This window comes from Crassostrea angulata, chromosome 10, assembly GCF_025612915.1.
Source record: "Crassostrea angulata isolate pt1a10 chromosome 10, ASM2561291v2, whole genome shotgun sequence".
In the NCBI taxonomy this organism is placed as follows: domain Eukaryota; kingdom Metazoa; phylum Mollusca; class Bivalvia; order Ostreida; family Ostreidae; genus Magallana; species Magallana angulata.
Genome location: NC_069120.1, coordinates 13,102,283 through 13,121,469, shown reverse-complemented (window position 1 = coordinate 13,121,469; position 19,187 = coordinate 13,102,283). Strand labels below are relative to the sequence as shown.

Below are 19,187 nucleotides of genomic sequence, written 5' to 3'. Positions count from 1 at the left end.
CAAGATTTATTTTTGGTAATAAGATTTATAATGTTTATAAACATATCCACCCTTTATTATATACTCACTGCGGCAGATGGAGCTCTGGTTGAAGTGGCCAATAGGACACTGGCGGACACAGATGTTGTCAAAGACTACCATTGGTCGGGGACACTCCAGACAGACCGTGTGTTCTCCGTCTTCTGCCGCCTGACATCTCAGACATCCCGCCTCACATTCTACAAAGAAGTTCAACTCAAAATATGTAATTTATACTGGTAACACTGGTCATTTGAATTTTAACAGAACACGTATAAAGGCAATTTTCATTTACTGGTATTTATTATCTCATTCTACCTAAAATGTTTAACTAACAAAATCTAGATTATTCTTCAATAATATACATGTGTTGGTATTTGTTAATTCATAGCTTTTCCCATTCACTTCTTAAAACAAATCCTTTTTGAAGGTATTCAATAAAAGCATTTGTATTTTTTAAATGACTACATCTTTTATTTGGGATCGGAATTCATTCCATCCACATTGGTCTTCTGTGAATTTTTTTTTTTGGTTGTATCGGTAAAACTTCTACTTTATGAATAGGTCTGTTTGTAGTGAAGGCTACTATTGAAAGATTTGATATTTCCCTCTGATAAGTCTTTATAGCTATCTTGTCCTATACAGTCAAAGCTCTATATAAAGTCCTATTTTTCACTCAGCCATGGGAGATTGTTATCCAACAGATGTTCGCATACAGTTCATTTGAAATGACTTAAAAAGAGTTTAAATGTTGAATTTGGTCTGTTCACATTAACACAGACAATTTACTGTTAACACAAAGCTGAGCTTGTATGTTCTTCACATCAATGACACACTGAATAAATTCTTGAATGAGAATAGCCACTAAATATTTCAGTTGATGTTTATCATGTCAAATCAAATGACATTTAGTGTATACATGATAAAAGGACATTGCTTCAATGGACTGCACTTCATCCATCATAAATCTTTATCAATTTGATTTTTTAATCTAATTAACCATATGTCAAATGCACATGGCATTAAATACCCTTGGTTGCTTAGAAAGATTTAATGAATAAAGTCAATAAAAGACAATTGTAAACAGAGATGGGATGGGCTATTATGAAAAACCTTGCAAAGGATCTGAGCTATAAATGTATATCAAACCCCAAAGATTATGGAGTAGGTCATTTCCAAGTCAGCATCAATTTACTAGTAACTAAAAACTTTTAAAAAGTGAAAATTTTAAACAGTATATATCGTAACAGAATGACAAGTATTCTAAACATGAAGAAACTTTGACATGAAGAAATTTCCTCTCCAAACAAAGGATTGTTAGAAGTAAAATCAGGTAAAGGTTGGTGTACTTTGACAGTTTCCATTAGCATCCTTGTAATGTCCATCACCGCAGGTTCCCAGCTCACAGCGCCCCCTGTCAGTGAGTGCAGAACCATCCAAGCATGACAGACAATCGGCTTCTAGGGGCCCGGTACACTTTTTACAGCTCGGGTGACAAGCTGTGAAAGAGACGGGTCTCATCAATAACAAAGGCAATTTTAATGCACTCATCAAATGTTACAGAGAGCTATATCATCTTACAATTTAGCTTCCTTTTTTATAACTTTTTGATAACCATCTGATTGGAAATTATGTGTTGAATGAAAGAGAATAAAAAGGAGACTTTTCCACACTTTTGAGGACACCCTTCCAATTAACTTCTGAAGTTATCATTATAAAAGTGATACAAAGTCTGAAGGTGACTTTTAAATTTGTTTAATGACTCAAGAAATGATCCTCGTTGCATGCCTCCTGAGCAGGCATTTTATTCATCTATTTGGAAATTTGAAAGGCATTTCAGAAAATGTAAAAAAAATACTTTATCTTTAAATTCTTTGAAGTTCAATGCAACATGAAAAGAGCTGCTTTACTTGCCAAGGTATATGGTCCCCTAATATTGACTTGGTTTTTATACATGTACCAATTAAGGAATCGTTACTGATTTGAGTACCATAAGTAAACTTTGACTCTCTGGTATTCACTAAAGAAGTGTTTTTGAAAGAATAATATTAAAGTGTTGAGATTTTTTTCAAGTATAAAGCAATGTTTTTCTTTTGGTCTTACTTTCAAGGATTAGGGAGTGGGGGGTCAAGATAAAGGACAGTTAAATGATAAACAAACTTACCAGTACACACCCCCTGGGTGGAGATGAAGTAGCCCCGGGGACAGCCGGTGACACACTGTCCCTTATGAAGGACCAGGGACTGAGTACAGTTTGTACAGAACCTCCCATCACTGGAACAGCTGAGACAGGATGGCTGGCAGGCTGTAAAAACAGGCACTGTCAAGCATCAGTACATTATTCTAGATTTCGAATTACCGGTAAATGAAGGAAATTTTTATCCATATAAAATCTTGAAAAGAACTCTTTGTAGATTTTAAAATCTCACAATTAATTTTCTGAATCTTGATTATAATAAAAGTTTTGCATTTGCAATTTGATATTCTTGCAATTTAATACAAAACTGTGGAAATGCTGATTTACATGTAAGTACATGTACTCACTTCAAATTAATAGTAAAATAGGGAACTTAAGTACAGCATAAATTATAGAGGGATTTTCAATTAACAAAATGAGAATAACTTTAAAGAGGTAGGATTAAATTCCAATGTAGATGAATCTCCATCTGCTAAAATGATATGAGAGTCAAACAATTTCAAAGTTTTGAAAAGAGTCAAAAATATTTTAAAGCAAACTAAAGGTTTGAAAAGATATTTCTAAACTAGGTATACTATTGCACCACAAATATAGTGAAATGGTTTGCTATAAACTTAAACAGAATTTAGTGAAAGTAGGACAAACCTATGCACTTTTGATCACTGACATAGTACTGAGGCCCACAGTCATTCACGCACCGCCCAGACATGAGTAACTGACCAGGAATAGTACATGACAAACAACTGTCTTCATTTGGACCGAGACACTCTGAGCAAGACCCATGACAGGCTGAGAATAAGAAAAGTATTCTTTATAATAGTAATGTGAAGAGAAACAATCATTTACACACTCTTTGCATTTCTCCTTTCTTATTATTGTCAAAAAAGTCAAACTAATCTTTATCGTCACAAAAATTATACTGCTGTGTTGAAACAGCCTTCATTCTGATAGAAACCGACTCTATATTTTTACAAGAATACTTGTAAATCGACTGACGATGTATTTGAAGCAGCTTACCCTGACACTGGCCCCCGTCCTGATAGAAGCTGGATCCACACCTGGCTACACACTGCCCATCCCTCCAGAGCAGCCCAGGCTTACACTGGATACAGTGATGCTGAGAGCCCTCAGTACAGCTGGCACAGGTGTCATGGCACTCTGGAAATGGGGAAGTACCGGGGTAGTTACCAATACTTTATAAATATGTTATGGTCAATCATTATTCTAAAATTAGTATTGGCAATTTTAAAAATTGAGATTTAAAAATTAATCAATAGTAAAATAGACAAAAACAGCCATATCAACTTTCCACTGGTAAATAAATCAATGTACTTTGTTAAAAAAAAAATGTGATAATAAGGATTGACATTTTATATCTACCCTAATACCATTTACAAATAGGCATCCTATATAATGTCAAAATTGAAAGAATCACTCTGCTATGGCCTATATTACATGTATTTCTTTTCACTGTTTTGTGATTTTTTAAAATCACATATTACAGTCAATAAGTAAAGTTAAATTTTTTTGTTTACCAGGATATATTTTTCTCTTCAAAATGGAACAATCTGACATGTTTTAATTAAAATAAGAGGCACTTCAGAGGTAAGGTATATCATAAGTAATAATAAAACATATACAGGTATATAAGAGCCTTTACCTCCTGAGACTAGACAAGTGTACATTAGGGAAAAGTAGTCTCTGTGATAATTTTTGTGACTTGCAGATGTTCATGTTATCTTTTCCTGTTTTATAAAGTTTGAGCAGTTTCTAAGAGATTAAATTGCCACCCCTCCTTCAAAAATAATGCACTAGATAGGGATGACACCACAAAATTTTATTTTCATTGTAATATAATCCAATGAAAAGAGATAATACAAGTTCATCTACGAAATAAAATCTCTCTTTCTCCATTCCATTTAAAAGGATTTCCCTTTGAAACAGGTGTTGCACAACGATGATGACACTATGGTTCCCACTGTATCCCTTTCTAATTACCTCATATAATGCAAGATCATGAATAAAACTAAAATTAATGGAATTAGCAGTCACGATTTGTCCCTAGAATTATTGCACTTAAAAAAATACATCATGTGCCTATCATTCTTCCTGTGGTAGTTGTTTTTGTATGAATACAAGCTTTTTTTCCTACTCTGACATGCAGTAATCTGTTGGTTAATTTTTATGCTAAAACTGCAGAAAGATTATGTGTGCCAAAGACAGTCAAGGAATGTGAAATCAGCTTCTTCTGTGCAAGAAATAGACACCAGAGAATTCCAATCAAGAAACAATTTGATCTTTGTTTGAAATTCTTTCAATCAAAGTTTACTCTGTGTCAGCAGCAGAAATGATGATGAAAGATGCATAGAAATGCACACTGATGAAACAACAAACTTGTAGATTGTCCCACCCAAAGTAATCACACAGAACAAAAAACTATTTCAACAGGTGCATTTGTTCAAATCAACCAAGAACAAAATATCATCGCTGTACATCAAAATCAACTTTCTGAGAATGTTCTAGATGTATAAGAGGTGGGAAAACAGGGTTTCAGATGTTGGAAAGAAAAAAGTGAAGAGGACATAATATCAATTATTTGTGACCAGTTCACAACAAATATTAAACTATAATAAATCTTCACACCAAAGTCAGTTAACACCTGGTGTAATGTAACTGGAAGCGTTTGAAGAATATTACCTGCACACTTTGCGTCTCTGGTGACGTAGAAGTTGTCCTGACAGCTTGTGACACAGGACCCCCTCTGTAGTAGTAGTCCCGGCTGTTTACAGACCAGGCAGTGGTCAGGATTGTCTGGACGGCATACAGAGCAAGCTGTACCACACTGCACTGAAAACATTGCAAAACAGGTACAAACACAGAAATAACAGGATAGAAAAAAGTAAAAAACTTGAAAAAAAAGTTTTGCTTTAACCCCCCCCCCCCCCCCCAAAAAAAAAAATAACAGGAACTCAAAGAAAGAATACAAACAAACAAAATATAATTTGGTCATTTCCATTTTGAGGCCCGTCTTTGCATTGATTACAGGGACCTAATCTTACATGGTTTACAGTTTCCGCAGCACTCCCCGGGGTGGATGATAGAGACCTGTCCCTGAGGACAGACTGGGCAGGGCTTCTGGTAGCATGTGATGTGTCCCTCCCTACAGTTACAGATGGAGCAGGGGTCGGGGTACCATGTGTCTCCATCCTGAGGAGAACAAAACAGAGCATGTATTAACATGTATTAAAATCAGTAGAAACATCAGTCCGTAGTTACATGTATATGCAAAATAGCACCTTAATGGAATTTCACATCAAAGCTGATATACTTTGTGTAATATTTCTCAAAATCATGAAAACACCTTATGAAAATACCGTAATGAATATTGTCATTTTACAGACATGGATACATAAATTTCCATGCATGAAATTCATGCGTGCTATAAAAATGAAACTGAGTATGCGATGAAAAATTAAGAATTAAAGTAACTGTGTTTCATTGATGCCATTCATTCTATCTTTCATTGCTACCAAAAATACAAATAACTAAGCACATATATAGATACCATTCAAACACTAAACACATGTAATTCTATATATGTGTATCTTCATTTCAATAGGAATGATATCTTAGAACTGTAATTTCTACAATGAATAGCAGTGCATACCACACATATTTACGTACAGAAGCTCTAATTCAGAAAAAAAAAATCAGTAGAACTATATTTTTTTGCCTCACAAATTGAAGAATATATGATATGACTAAAGTGATTCTATAGTGAAAAGGTCTTTGTTCTAATCAGAGTGTGATAAAAAGGGATCCTATTGCATGTACAAGTTCAATGGTTAACACAACTTTATTCCCTAAAAATTAAATGTAAAAGATAACCCTGGTAAATAATTGACAGCAAACATAGTGAAGGTTGACTTTAACACCAGATAGAACACTTTTCTAATTTATGGCTGGAATGCACAGCTCATTTGTAGGGGTTCCTTATCCGAATCCAAACAGTAATGACCCAACAAAGTATGTTTAGTGATAACCCTGATGGGCTGGATCCCCCAGGGCCGAGATCTTTAGATTATCTGATCCAGGATCCACACAGGTGGATCATAGACTTTCAGGGAGCTTTGTCTGTGGCTACACTGACAGATGGGGGGATCAGCTGATGAAGATAAGGGGAATCCCCTACTCATGAGTTGCCCCTATCTGAGAGATGCATCACCGAGATATCAGGTTATGAACTTGTCAGACTTTCACTGTTATCACACAGATTAACCATTGTGAAGTCAAGAAATTCTTGGATTGCTTTTGACACCTTCAGATTTCAGTTTGGGAGAGGAATCCTGCTGACACACTTGTTTTGTTTGCCTTTCATCATCTCAGCATCAGGAAGATCTATTTCTCATAATTTTTTTTCTAGATAAGAAAACTAGTGCATCATTATTGCAAGCTGATTTTTGTATTAAGTGCACTTCTTATCAATGAGCTGCAGATGAAAAATTACCTGTAGCAAATAGAAATGGATAAGAAATAATGCGCAGAGTTGGGTGTTACCGAAATACTTCTTGATGTGTTTCATGTGCAGTATTAGAATGCACTGGTTAACAACTGGTGATATCCCGGTTTTAAGTCATGAATGAAAATTACTCTGTACCAAAGCTTAACCCTTGCAAAAATGTCTCTGTGTCGCTTTAATGCATGGCATGCCTCGCGGTCTTCAATCTTAATCTCAATCTCACTGGAGTAACAGAAACTAATCTAAACACATCTCCTAAAAATTTCTTTTAAACTCTCAATGCCAAGATATCTTTGATGAGAACTGAGGGAATTCTGTGATCATCAGGTTTAAAAGAATTAATGGTTTGAAACTTGATTGTGATATGTTTTGCCTAAAGAGCGTTCTACATTCAACACTCACTTCACTTTACATTTAGATAAATACTGCCTGGTATTTCGAAGTTAAGGCATTTAGAAACTTTAGAATTAAATAAAAAAATTAACATCAAACAAATTCAAAACCTAAAGCAACATACTTATTGTTGCATAATCTTAAAGAAACATCTATAGAACATCTATATTTCTTCGTCTCGACTTCTTTGAAATTCTCACCAGATATATATCTCCGTCGGAGTAGCACCTGGGTTGTTCCATGCACTCTGGGCAGCATTTACCATCAAGATGTACTCTGGTTTCATACTGAAATATAACATCGAAATCTTGATACTTGTACTTATTCTAAAGAAAAACAGTGAGCTTTTAATATTTATTTTATAAAAATTGTAAACTATTTTTCTTCAATTTTCATATTTATAATATTCTGATAGAATCAATAATGTGTACAAGTTTATATTTGCCTAGTTGTTTTTTTTCTTTTAGCTCTTCTATACTTGCAACCATTTTGCCCTGCCTTGAATTTGCCGGTAGTTAGAAATACATACCCGGTACTATAATTTCTAATTGACACATTTTTCTAAATATTGTTTTGAATTAGTTAGTTAAACTTTGCCTACTGACGATGAGGGCAAAAATAAAACGGGGGCGAATATTCCCCAATATACAGTAACAGTTGTTTAATTGTTTTATATGGCAAGAACTGGTGCACATAAATTCTTAAAACAACAATAAAAGTCATCTTACCAGTTCACAAAACAGAGGTTCACAGGTGGCTTTGTGACATTGAACTTGACCATTTTCGCACAAACAAAATTCACAGGCCGAAATGTTCCAGACATCTCCATGGTAACGCAATGGAACCTCAGAATCACAAGATGCTAAATATTTAAAATAAATCAACTATATCTGTATCTATAATTATATAAGTGTAATCCTTCTTACAACCATAACAAGATAATATTCAGCTTGCATAAAATATACAAGAACCAAAGTGTCTGTTTGGGTTATACATTGATGGGATGGTAATAGCATGTATTTCTCTCTGGAAATAATATATCGTTAATTGTACTCTAGCCATCAAGAAGATATTATAGCAAATAACTATCCATAATTTGAAGGTACCTAGGGCAGAACAAAGGATACTCAACATAGGTAACTAATAAAGTATATCATGTATTGTAAAAGTGGTTATTTATGCATGGGGGACTTTACACTAGTTACGCAGAAAGCTTAAAACCGCGTAAAATAACCTACCCGTATGATAAAAAAAAAAGAAAATCACAAATCCGCATATATAATACACATGTGCATTGTTTGACTTCAGAAAATGTGTAGTTTACCACCAGCGTAAATAACCACTTTTAAAGTTTGATAAAATGGATATCATAATTTGAATATCTCACTGACCTTGTCGACTGACACACTCAATACAGCAATCCCCTGGCCGCTTGGCCTTTTTCTCATTCTATCAATAAATACAAACAATATAAAAACAATGAACATGTACTCAAAATACAATTGTAAAACTTTTCTTAATTAAAATATACCATGATAAACAATTAAGTGTAAATTCTTATGAAGGCCATAGGAATACATTTTCCCCTTAATTAGGAATTAAAAAGTCTTATTATATAAATAATTTGCATTTGATTAACATAGCATCAGGAGAGTGATGAAGTGTATATACACAGGTGAGCTAGTTTTCTGTTGACATACTTTGCCACATTCTAGTTCTTTAGGGTCCACACAGTCCCTCCTCCTGCACACTGTCTCTCCTTGTAAACAGGTACAAAATGTACAGTCATCCTTCTGCCAGCTCTCATTGTTCTAAAACAAACCAAGAAATTATATATTTTACTAAGTATTCATATTTTATCCAATCTGTTGGATGTGATGTGATCTTATCAGAAACAAATACAAGCATTACCAGTGATAATAAAAAAAAAATATGAACTTAACTTTTTTTTTCTGTTTTATTTTTTTTTGGGGGGTGGGGGTGGGAGGAAGGGTCTTAATAATTTGTATTAAAGTGCATTGGTTCACTAGGCTAGAATGTTAAATTGATTTCATATCTTTCAATATCTAACTTCATGCCACTAATAATATGTTATTAAAAGAGATTTTGATCAGAAAATTTCACTTCAGTTTTTAATTCAGTTTATTCCATCACAGATTACTGCTAAAATAAAACTGCAGCATATCTAAGGCTGAATAAAGTATGTAGATACTTTTTATTGCTTATCTTCAATTAGCACATTTACCCTCTTTAACATGAAAAACTACAGTGATTTAAGTACACAAAAATAAACTTTCATGGAATTTGTTGGAAATGTAATTTTGACAGTTACATGGAAGATCAGATAACATTCTGTTCACAATTTATCTTGAACACCTCTCTATCAGTAATCACTGAGTGAGTGTTCACCCGAAGTATGACAGAGAGCAAGTTATCCTCAGTAGTTCACAGTCACATTGCCGACACTGAAAGTGATAAATTTTAAATTTTCTGGTGGGGCCCTGAAATATTTCTCAGCTGAAATGCCAGACTTCACTGCCTGTGTCTCATTACCATAAATCACTAGCTTGACAGAGAGGAACTTGCTGTGCAGATTTTTATTTAAAGAAAAAAAAAGAAACATAAGAGGGCAATAGAGTTTGATTTGTAAGATATAGCCCCTTGCCTTTTTGTGCAAGCAATTTGTCATGCAACAAATATATCACCCTGATAACAGGAGTTCAATTTGTGGGATGAGGAAATGGAATCATAAACTCAATTGTTTAAATATTTGTTAAAGTTCTAAAGTTGCTTACAAGATAATAAAGACCAAAGTTCCTATCAGAAAGTGGCCACTAGGTGTTAGCTGCCCTATCATCTGTAGGCTTAATTACAGTGAAATGCATGTTTGTTCTTCAATGTATATGGTACTCAACTAACCATTTCCTCACACTATCACATAAAAAGATTACTTAATTCTTACAGATTTAACAAAACCCAAAATCATTGCAATAAAATTTGGAAAGACATACTCATGCATATAAATTACAGTGGTAAATCCTGAATCTTTCAATGTGATTTTGACAGTAAACATGTATGTCTGTCACATCAGTATCTTTATCCGAGTTCATTGAACTAAACAGCATGATTCACAAACAAACATCTTATGTATGAGAAAAATGTTTAAAACTCTGATCATTTCCTCTATAATACATATCCAAAATTTTATACCCAAAAATTTGCATTGCACCCAGATGAAACATCAGAGCTTTTGAGTACAAAGTTAAATCTGAATTTGGTATACACCTTTATATTCTTTCTCCTTGATTTCACTCTGAAAATATGAGAACTTCCAAAAGGTAATTTCTGCTGGTCTCCTTGATGTTTATCAAAGATTACCTGTCAGCTTCATAGGTGTAAACAAGAACAGCCGGTTTTACAATCGAGATATAGATCTATAGACCCTTCAAATAATCTCAGCCCTATCAGAGGTCTTTAGACCTGGTCTTTGTAAAGACAGCACAGAAAACCCCCCACAAAAAACTGTGGGACTTTAATTCTGTCAGCCAGAAATGGTCAAAAGCTCTGATTTCACCTTCACAGGTAAAAACAAAGCAATCTTAGTTTGGACGGTCTTCCAGAAAATGGACCTGAACTAATTACAAAGCGTCATGTTTCAAAACTACTCTACCTGTCCAAAGTTTTAAAGACTTCAAAATGAGTTAGAAAAGGAAGGTTTAAAAAAATATAAAATATGATCTATAGGTGCCAAAAAGTGAATTTTGATTTGAATTGGACTGGTTTGGTACCTGGTATTTCTTGTGGTTATCGGTACACATCTGAGATTGGCAAATAGGGCAGCATGAGTGAGGACTTCTCTCCATCTCCTGGCCCTTGAAAAGACAAAATGAGTAGAATATTCAAAACATCAATAAATAAAATCTTAGGACATTTCATGAAATATTGACAGAGAGAAAGACATTTTCTGAAGGGACACTCTACACTTTGTTTTGGCTTTTATGGTCTCTTGACACAATCTGCATAAATTTGATGTTAATATAAGACCAGCTCCCCTCACAAAAGTGTCAATCATTTTCAAATTTATGGCTAACACTATCCATAAAACAGATCATAAAGCTTTAAAACAACACGCTTTATTTACAAAACAAAAAATTCAGTAATGAAAAGTTTCCATCTTACAAGAAAGGAAAACAAACTCTATGTTTTTATTTAATAGCTTGAAAGGTTTCCAAAGTATATTTTCCTGTTGATGGCAACCAACTTACATTAATCAATGTGTCTTGAACAAAATATAATGTTACATTATTTAAAATTGAAATATCAAATGTATAAAGGAGTAAGAAGATATTTGTATCACCTACCGGAGGACAGATAAGGGGAGGGCACTGTATCGGGTAACAGGAGGAGGCCCCATCCTGACACACACACTTTGTACAGGGGAGGGGGGACCACTCCTCTCCATCATCATGAATCACGCCATCTACTTCACATGAACCTAAGAATACAATAAGCATATGAATATTTTTTACTGTTAAAATATGGTATACACACAAACCAGCAGCCCTTTTCACAAAAAATCTTATGTAAGATTAAGAGTTACTAATAAGAATCATGTAAGTTTTCACTTACGATAAAAATTAATCGTAAGATTTAAAATTTTTGTGAAAAGAGCTACACTGCTGCATTTAATGAAATAAATTATATATTTGCAGTCCTCTGGAATGGTAGTCCCACAGTCAATGAAATGATGAACACAAAATTTAAAGAGTCACTAATTTGCAACTACTTCAATTTTGATACTTATATTTTATTAGTACATTGTGTCTCATAAAAACGTCTCTTTGAAAAATTAGCTTTTAATAATTTGATCATATTAAGTTGTTAATTTTGACTTAAAAAGCTACCATTGATGATATTCTAGAAATGTGTTACTTGGAAATAATTTTGCATTGTATACATTTCTATCTATACAAGAAGTTATTAGCTGGACAGAAACCAGGCCACCTGACTGACAGTACAGGTGAGAAAACCAACAAGTGGAGGGTGTCATACTACATTTTCCACTCTCTGAACATATTCTAGTCAAGCCCACAAACTATTTAACCCATTATGTGAAATACTTCAGAGTGGAAACATAACAATAGATTTCATTGCATGGAAAAATTTAATTACTATATTGTTAGCAGCATATGTTCTAAAAATGGTGACTTAACCAAGCAGACAACAGGGGACGTCTTCGACAGCTACCGATTTATATAAGGTCTCAAATTCTTTAAAGATGAAACATGAGGTGTTACTGTCGTGATAATTTAGGAATCATTTGAAAAATTACTAGACCTCCCTTTGTGAACAAAATATGCAAATGTCCTCCAATCAATAGCAACTGCCTCTCAAATCAATCTCGCAAATCCCTTTTTAATGACCCGATATTAAAGAATCATGGCTGTGATAAGAGGGAATAAAATCAAATGATCGTAATATATCTTCTAAAGATCAAATCTGTCATATTGAAAGTGATGGCTGATCCATATTGTGCATCAATGACCATTCTATCTTCTTTTATCTCTCTACAAAGTCTGTAGTATTGAACAATTACAAAAAGATTAAATCTTGTCTAATCCCAGCTGACTCTTCCGGTTTCATGTGATATATATATTTTTTTCAAAGATATATTTATGAAGAGGTATCAATTTTCTACTACCTGTAATTCAATTAGAGGTATGAAAATATCTTTTTCTCATGATTGATTATTATAAATGATTAAAACAGATAATATAATAATGACCGTCATATTAAATTTTATGATTTGTTAGTGAAATACCTAACTACTGGGCTCAATAAATCATCTTAAAAATTGACATTTTCACGACATTAGTAACAGGATTTATGAAAAATAATAAAATTACTAGAAATATGATGATCTTTATAATGGATAATTTCACACAGTTATCATTCACAATTTAATATGAATATTTATGGCCAATTGATTGATAATGATGAATCCCTCTTCATAAGATTATGTTTTAAATTGTTCAGTGTCGAGACTGGAAACAAAAATGGCTGTTATTGTTGGGTTACCGTCGGCTGTGACCGACTGTCTGCACCCTCCCTGCTGGGTAATGTGGGGATAGGGAGGAGCCACTAACACAGAGAGATATTTAAGATAGTTCACACATCATTGTGAACCGAGAGACTCGCTACTGTACTCAGTCTTCTGGGTGACAATCTATTAACTCCCGACGCAGCCATTGCAAAATCATTGAGTTGCTTTATGCTAAAAAAAAAAATTACCTTTTACTAGAGAAGGCGTGAATTTTTTATAAGTAATTTAATGCAATGTAACATTAAACTCAAGTGAGACTACTATACGATGAAACCAGTACTACATTAATGTCAAACATGAAATTAGTAATTTTGTGTGATTTTAAGATTTATACATATTTTCCTAACAGTGAATGTCCTTTGGCTGATCACTGAGCATATGTTTCATACAAAAACTATCATCGACATTGATTGCCACTGCTTTAGGACTCTCCCTGTAAAGCATATGTACTGATTCACATTGATTTGCACTCTCTACCTGGTGCACTACAATAATCATATTCTTTAATTAAATAATCCTGCTACATTGACTGATTACTCACGTCCTGATGCTGTGCACTGGGGGCAGCACTGCCCGGGCAGGCTCTGGGCCACAGTCCCGGGCTTGCATGTCTGTCGGGGGCAGGCTACTGCTGAACATGTGACTTCTCCATTCCAACAGGTGCAGTGAGAGCAAGGCTCAGGATACCAGTCTGTATTGTGCTGTAAAGTACAGTTATCTCTTGTTAATCAAAGGAGGCAACTCCCAAGTACTCATATAAATCAAGGGAGACAACTCCAAAATTCTCTCTATCAAGGGAGACAACTCCCAAATATAGGAAATTACTAAACACTACACCATAAAAGTCACTTGTAGGATTAGCTATAGCATTAGGGTGTGTTGTATTAGTTATGTGCCTTTGCATTTCATTAAAGATTTGGTCCCAGCAACAAAGTTACTTGGTATGTATATGGGTGTCAGTTTTGTGAAATATAAGTAAAACAAAGATTACCTAAGGATAAGTTAAGATTAAATGGACTTCTGACTAATGCGAATAAGACATCTGATCCCTGATCAAAATCTCCATGCAAATAATTTCATGAATCTTATTCATATTCTTCTGTAAAACTTCTTTATAACAAACTTCTTTATAACTTTAGAACAAAATATTTGATAAATGTATGATTAAGAATGGTGTCCAGTGTCAGGGAATGTGTATACCAATGTGGTGCGACTCAAGTAAACATACAACAGACTTCACAGTTATTGCAGCGGAGAGCAATGTGATTTTTTACGTAAAGAATAATCTGAAATAAATATTAATTTCTGTTTATTCTGTTAAGTATTGTTTTTTCTCTCCGTCTTTCAATAACACAAAACCTGAAGAATTTCACTGCACCTGCAGGCAGATTTCCCACTAAATGAATCTGAGACATGTATTTTGATAGTGTATAAATTTATTATGAATATTAGTTTAATGCTTGAAAGCTATAGATTTTCTATTTAATATTTACACTATTGATAACTCTAGATTTAAAGAATACATAAATGCATAAAGCTTTTCAGGGCATATTCCTGACCATTTACTTCATGCAAAAACAAATTTTAAGCCTCTGATACTCCCAAGCTTTTAATGGGGAGTTACAAGTTACATAAATACAAACACTTTGTGTAGAGGCTGTTTTAATGTCACATACTTCATTAAATGGCCAATGAATAGCATATTAAGATCAGCTTATAAAATTGTATCAATGAGCCATGAATATAAATTCAAGTTATATGGCCCGTTATAATTTAATATCATTCAAAGCACAGATTTATTTCATAAAATCAATAAATTAACTGTTCTTGGAACAGCAAATCAAAATCAAAATTGACAACATTATTTTTCAGCATTGCTAAGTACTGATTAGCATAATAAAGTATAAAAATTAATGAAGTACACATATCAGGTCAAATTTTTTATCAAAAGTATAGACTTCATCTCATTTACAGAGCATATATTAAAAAATGACAGTTCTGATTTTAAAAACATGTTTTAGAAGTTTTTGCTTCATTTAAATTTCTGGTATCAGTTATGCTGTTGAAAATACGCAAGCAAGGGCAACCAACACTTAATTTGTACTTGTAAAAATCAACGTAAACTTAAGACATTCCACCACTGAACAGTATCATTCTGCAATGACACTTCAATTTTTCAAGTACAATCACTGACAAATGGCTAATACCAATCATAACATTTATATCAAAATGTTTAAAAAGGCTCAACAAAAGAGTAGGTAAAGTGCGGAGAGACTCGTTTAAATGCAAACATCTTCTAAGTGATCAGGAGATCACACGTCTGGTATTTGAGGCCGTGTGCAGTACTAGGCCCTGTATTTAGTTACGCAATGACAGCACCTGTCACAAGCCATCTTTGATGTTCGCAGAATTTGCTTTAAACAAATTCACTATCATGGTCCTGCTCTGTGTGCATACATTTTTTGTAAAGTGTGGGTGGACAACAAATTTGCTTCACCAATTGACTGCCAAATTCAACAGGTTCTTCAAATTTTTATGCCTCTGAACTGGCATTATGCAATCACAATTTGTAAGAAGTTCTACTGTGCCCCATATTCAGGCATTTATAAAACTGATCAAGGATGTCAAAGGGTGGTACCTTCTTTACAAAAGTAATTTGCACATGTATGAAGGAGGTCAAAGCATTTCACGGTTGGGGATTAAGGAGCCACTTTTATGAGTGCATTCAAAATTCAAAAGACAAACATTGACACAACATTTTCAATATGTTGAGCAGACTTCTGGATCAGATATGCCATTTTTCAATGAGAATGATAAAAAGAATATGTTTTCAGTCTGTATTTAGTAATGTTAGATGCCATTTTTTGTCAATTTCAAATAATCTAGTCTTGGAAGCTTTTAATATAAAAAATATGTATGTTAGTGCAGTAAGTATGCAATTGAATATGAATTGGGTGGGGACAAAATACCTGTAGATGTAAATTATATTAATAACCTTATAAATATATTATGCTTTTAGCTAAAAATAAATTTGTATGACTATTTTTGGTATAATTGTCCATTTACCTGAATAACTGACAGAAATATGATATAACCAAAATTTTAGCTGATGAACTGCTGCATCAAATACATGTTAAATGTACGTGTTTAAAGAGTAATAAAGACCCTGTACATGCTACTTACTGGGACAGTTTTGGTGTCGTACTGACAGGGGGCTAGGGTTCCCACACACTCCGGACAACAACCATCGTGAGGAATCTGGAGGTACTCCCCCTGAAACAAAACATCAGATACCACAATTAAAACAGCTGGCATGTATTTGACTAATAATACTACTACTGGATGTTGTTATGTGCAAGCTAGGGAACAAAAAAATATTTAAATTGTACTTAAAGCAAAAAAAACAAACTTTTTTTTAATCTATTATCCCATCAAGTACAAATATTTTGCAGTCATCACAAAATAAAACTTTTGGTGTCATGTTCAGGGCTTAAGATATTTATTCTCATACTCTGAAGGATTCTGCTAAGAAAAAAATATTTTACAGAACGTGGATGCACCATTTGCATGCATCTCTGAGATATGAAGTCTTCCAAGCAAATTTTAAATATAGTTGTCAGATAAATCTATAGAAATACTGTAGTTTTTGTTGTGACTCACAGGCCACCTAGCAAGAGCCAATAATTTTCCGATCATTATCAGAAACAGATGTACCGGTATTACATATTTTATTGAAATATGATTTTAGTCCATCATTGTCATTTGTCAAATTACACAATATAATGCTACTCATAATTTACACAATTTATGAATGTTTGAGTACTGGTATATCTTATAGTGTTTTTGCTTCATATATCAAGGTATATGAAAACTGTTTTTGCATCTAAAGGCACCTCTATATTAAAAAGACACAGTAGACAATTTGGGTTTTTGGTAGGGGTATTTTGAACACCTTCAGGGATTTTAGAGATCTAAATCTCTATGTACACATAAACACTCACAAATGTTTATTGCCAAAGAGATCCTAACTGCCAGCATTGTGACATGATTATTTTAATTTTATGTCAAGCCATTAATCTGTAAAGTGATATCTGCTCCCTCAGGTTAGCTGGTAACATTTGGTTGTAACCATCAGTCCTAGCTATTCCACTGCATCAGATGAACAATACTAATGATGCGACCTGATGAGGAATTCAGTCAAACTTTTGTCAGGGCCATGCATCACGGGCTGCTGGCAATACACAGTGGTCAGGGGGCCACAGGTTTAACTTTACGTCTGTAATAAGCTGCTACCTGACACAGGTGTGAGAGTGCTAGGGATCAAAGGATTGAAGTCTGGTCTGAAACTTCTTACCTGTCACCTCAGCCGTGAACTCACCTGACATTTCTCTCTGGGAAACAGAAAGAGAGCCTTGTTTTGTTTTTTATTTTGTTTTACTTTTTAATGCAAGTTTTTGAAGATGATACATTCACTTAAAATCTTATAGCCAGAGGCCCCAAAAATAAACAATCAACTTTTAAGCAGGTATCAAAATGGTGACCACAAATATATTAAACATTAAGATGGATCGTTTACCATTCCAAGCTCAGTAATCCTAAAGTCACTTGGTGCAGTTATATGGTGCACTCTGTTTGATTGTCTTATAAATATAATGGAGTAAGACCATTTTGCAATAAAACCAGTACACTTTGTACTGCAACATATGTTGCCTTTACATAAATTGTTAAGTGCAAATAAGGTGTTAATAGAGTTTCCAGGGACACTCCTAATTATCATAAAATGAATTTCTTCTCATAAACAACTCCGCGTAAATGACAATTTCATTATTAATACCAAATTAACAAAATTTACGCAAAAATTTAATTCAATGAGATGCATTAAAAATATTCCAGATGGCATATTTTTAGAAATTTATTAAGTAAAACAACACGAAACTCGATTTTCAGTAGTGGTGGTCATGATCTCGGCTTACCTTGGAATAGAAACAGTTTGGATTGAGGCAGCGTACACTCTCACAGACAGACACTGGGTCCAGACAAGAGCAGATGGTACACGAATCCGGCAACCATAGGGTGTGGTTCTGAAAAATGATGAATATTTGAAAATTACCTGTGATGGGCAATTCATATCAATATGAATTAATTAATGTGTTATCTAAATATCTAATGCACAATACATGCAAAATAGGATGAAAGAGTAATCATCAGGTATACCATATTGTAATTAAATGTATTTTTTCTATTAAGGTACATGGTATTGGACACTGAGATTTCAATTAATGAGAGTGCAATATTATATTTCATATCCAAAACGTAATCAATATATTAAATTTTCAAATTGTACAATTCTTTGCCATATAATGGATTTTTGAATTTCTTATATAGGAAAACAATGTCAAAACCAACTTGATTTTGAACTCAAGGTTTACAGATTAAAAGCTGATGCTTTAACCAATTGGGCTTTGTTGTTAGACATCAAGAATATGAAGAACACAAAGATAAAACTATATAGCTAATTTTTTTGTTAATTTAGACAGACAGTATGCAGACAGTCAGATTATGGTAACAGTCTATTGGTGTCTGAACTCCATTAGATCAAAGGGCCAGTTTCCATTTTATCTTTCACATAACACGTTTATTTTGATTTAACAAATTTAGAAACTGAATTTTAAATAATACAACCTGACACTGAAAGAAAACTTTAAATGATGATCAATTCTCTTTTTCATTCAAATGCATGTTATATCTCAATGGTCATATTTCAGGAAGTAGATGTCTGCTCATTTAGTTTTCTGATGTTTTGAGATACCAATATTTTTACAACTCAATGGTAAAATTTCAGGAAATATTCACCCATTTTAAATGTGCTTCATTGCATCTTTTTTTATATCATGATCTTTTCCACCCCATTTTATACTTTTTAATGTCAAGGAAAATATTTTTATTTTTATTTTTAT

General features: G+C 33.6%; 1 protein-coding gene across 1 annotated transcript in view; it reads right to left on the bottom strand.

Moving 5' to 3' along the window:
- LOC128165322 (extracellular matrix organizing protein FRAS1-like) overlaps window positions 1-19,187 on the bottom strand; it is a 46,757-nt gene that overhangs the window by 21,426 nt on the left and 6,144 nt on the right. Inside the window, exons 3-18 of the mRNA XM_052829735.1 lie at window positions 18,204-18,311; window positions 16,414-16,503; window positions 13,772-13,931; window positions 11,489-11,622; window positions 10,916-10,999; window positions 8,828-8,938; window positions 8,519-8,576; window positions 7,856-7,989; window positions 7,328-7,414; window positions 5,275-5,422; window positions 4,913-5,062; window positions 3,233-3,373; window positions 2,861-3,004; window positions 2,183-2,323; window positions 1,368-1,517; window positions 69-218 (exon numbers count right to left, since the gene is read on the bottom strand). Coding sequence (XP_052685695.1) covers window positions 69-218; window positions 1,368-1,517; window positions 2,183-2,323; window positions 2,861-3,004; window positions 3,233-3,373; window positions 4,913-5,062; window positions 5,275-5,422; window positions 7,328-7,414; window positions 7,856-7,989; window positions 8,519-8,576; window positions 8,828-8,938; window positions 10,916-10,999; window positions 11,489-11,622; window positions 13,772-13,931; window positions 16,414-16,503; window positions 18,204-18,311 — 1,990 coding nt within the window. The remainder of the gene's footprint in view (window positions 1-68; window positions 219-1,367; window positions 1,518-2,182; window positions 2,324-2,860; window positions 3,005-3,232; window positions 3,374-4,912; window positions 5,063-5,274; window positions 5,423-7,327; window positions 7,415-7,855; window positions 7,990-8,518; window positions 8,577-8,827; window positions 8,939-10,915; window positions 11,000-11,488; window positions 11,623-13,771; window positions 13,932-16,413; window positions 16,504-18,203; window positions 18,312-19,187) is intronic.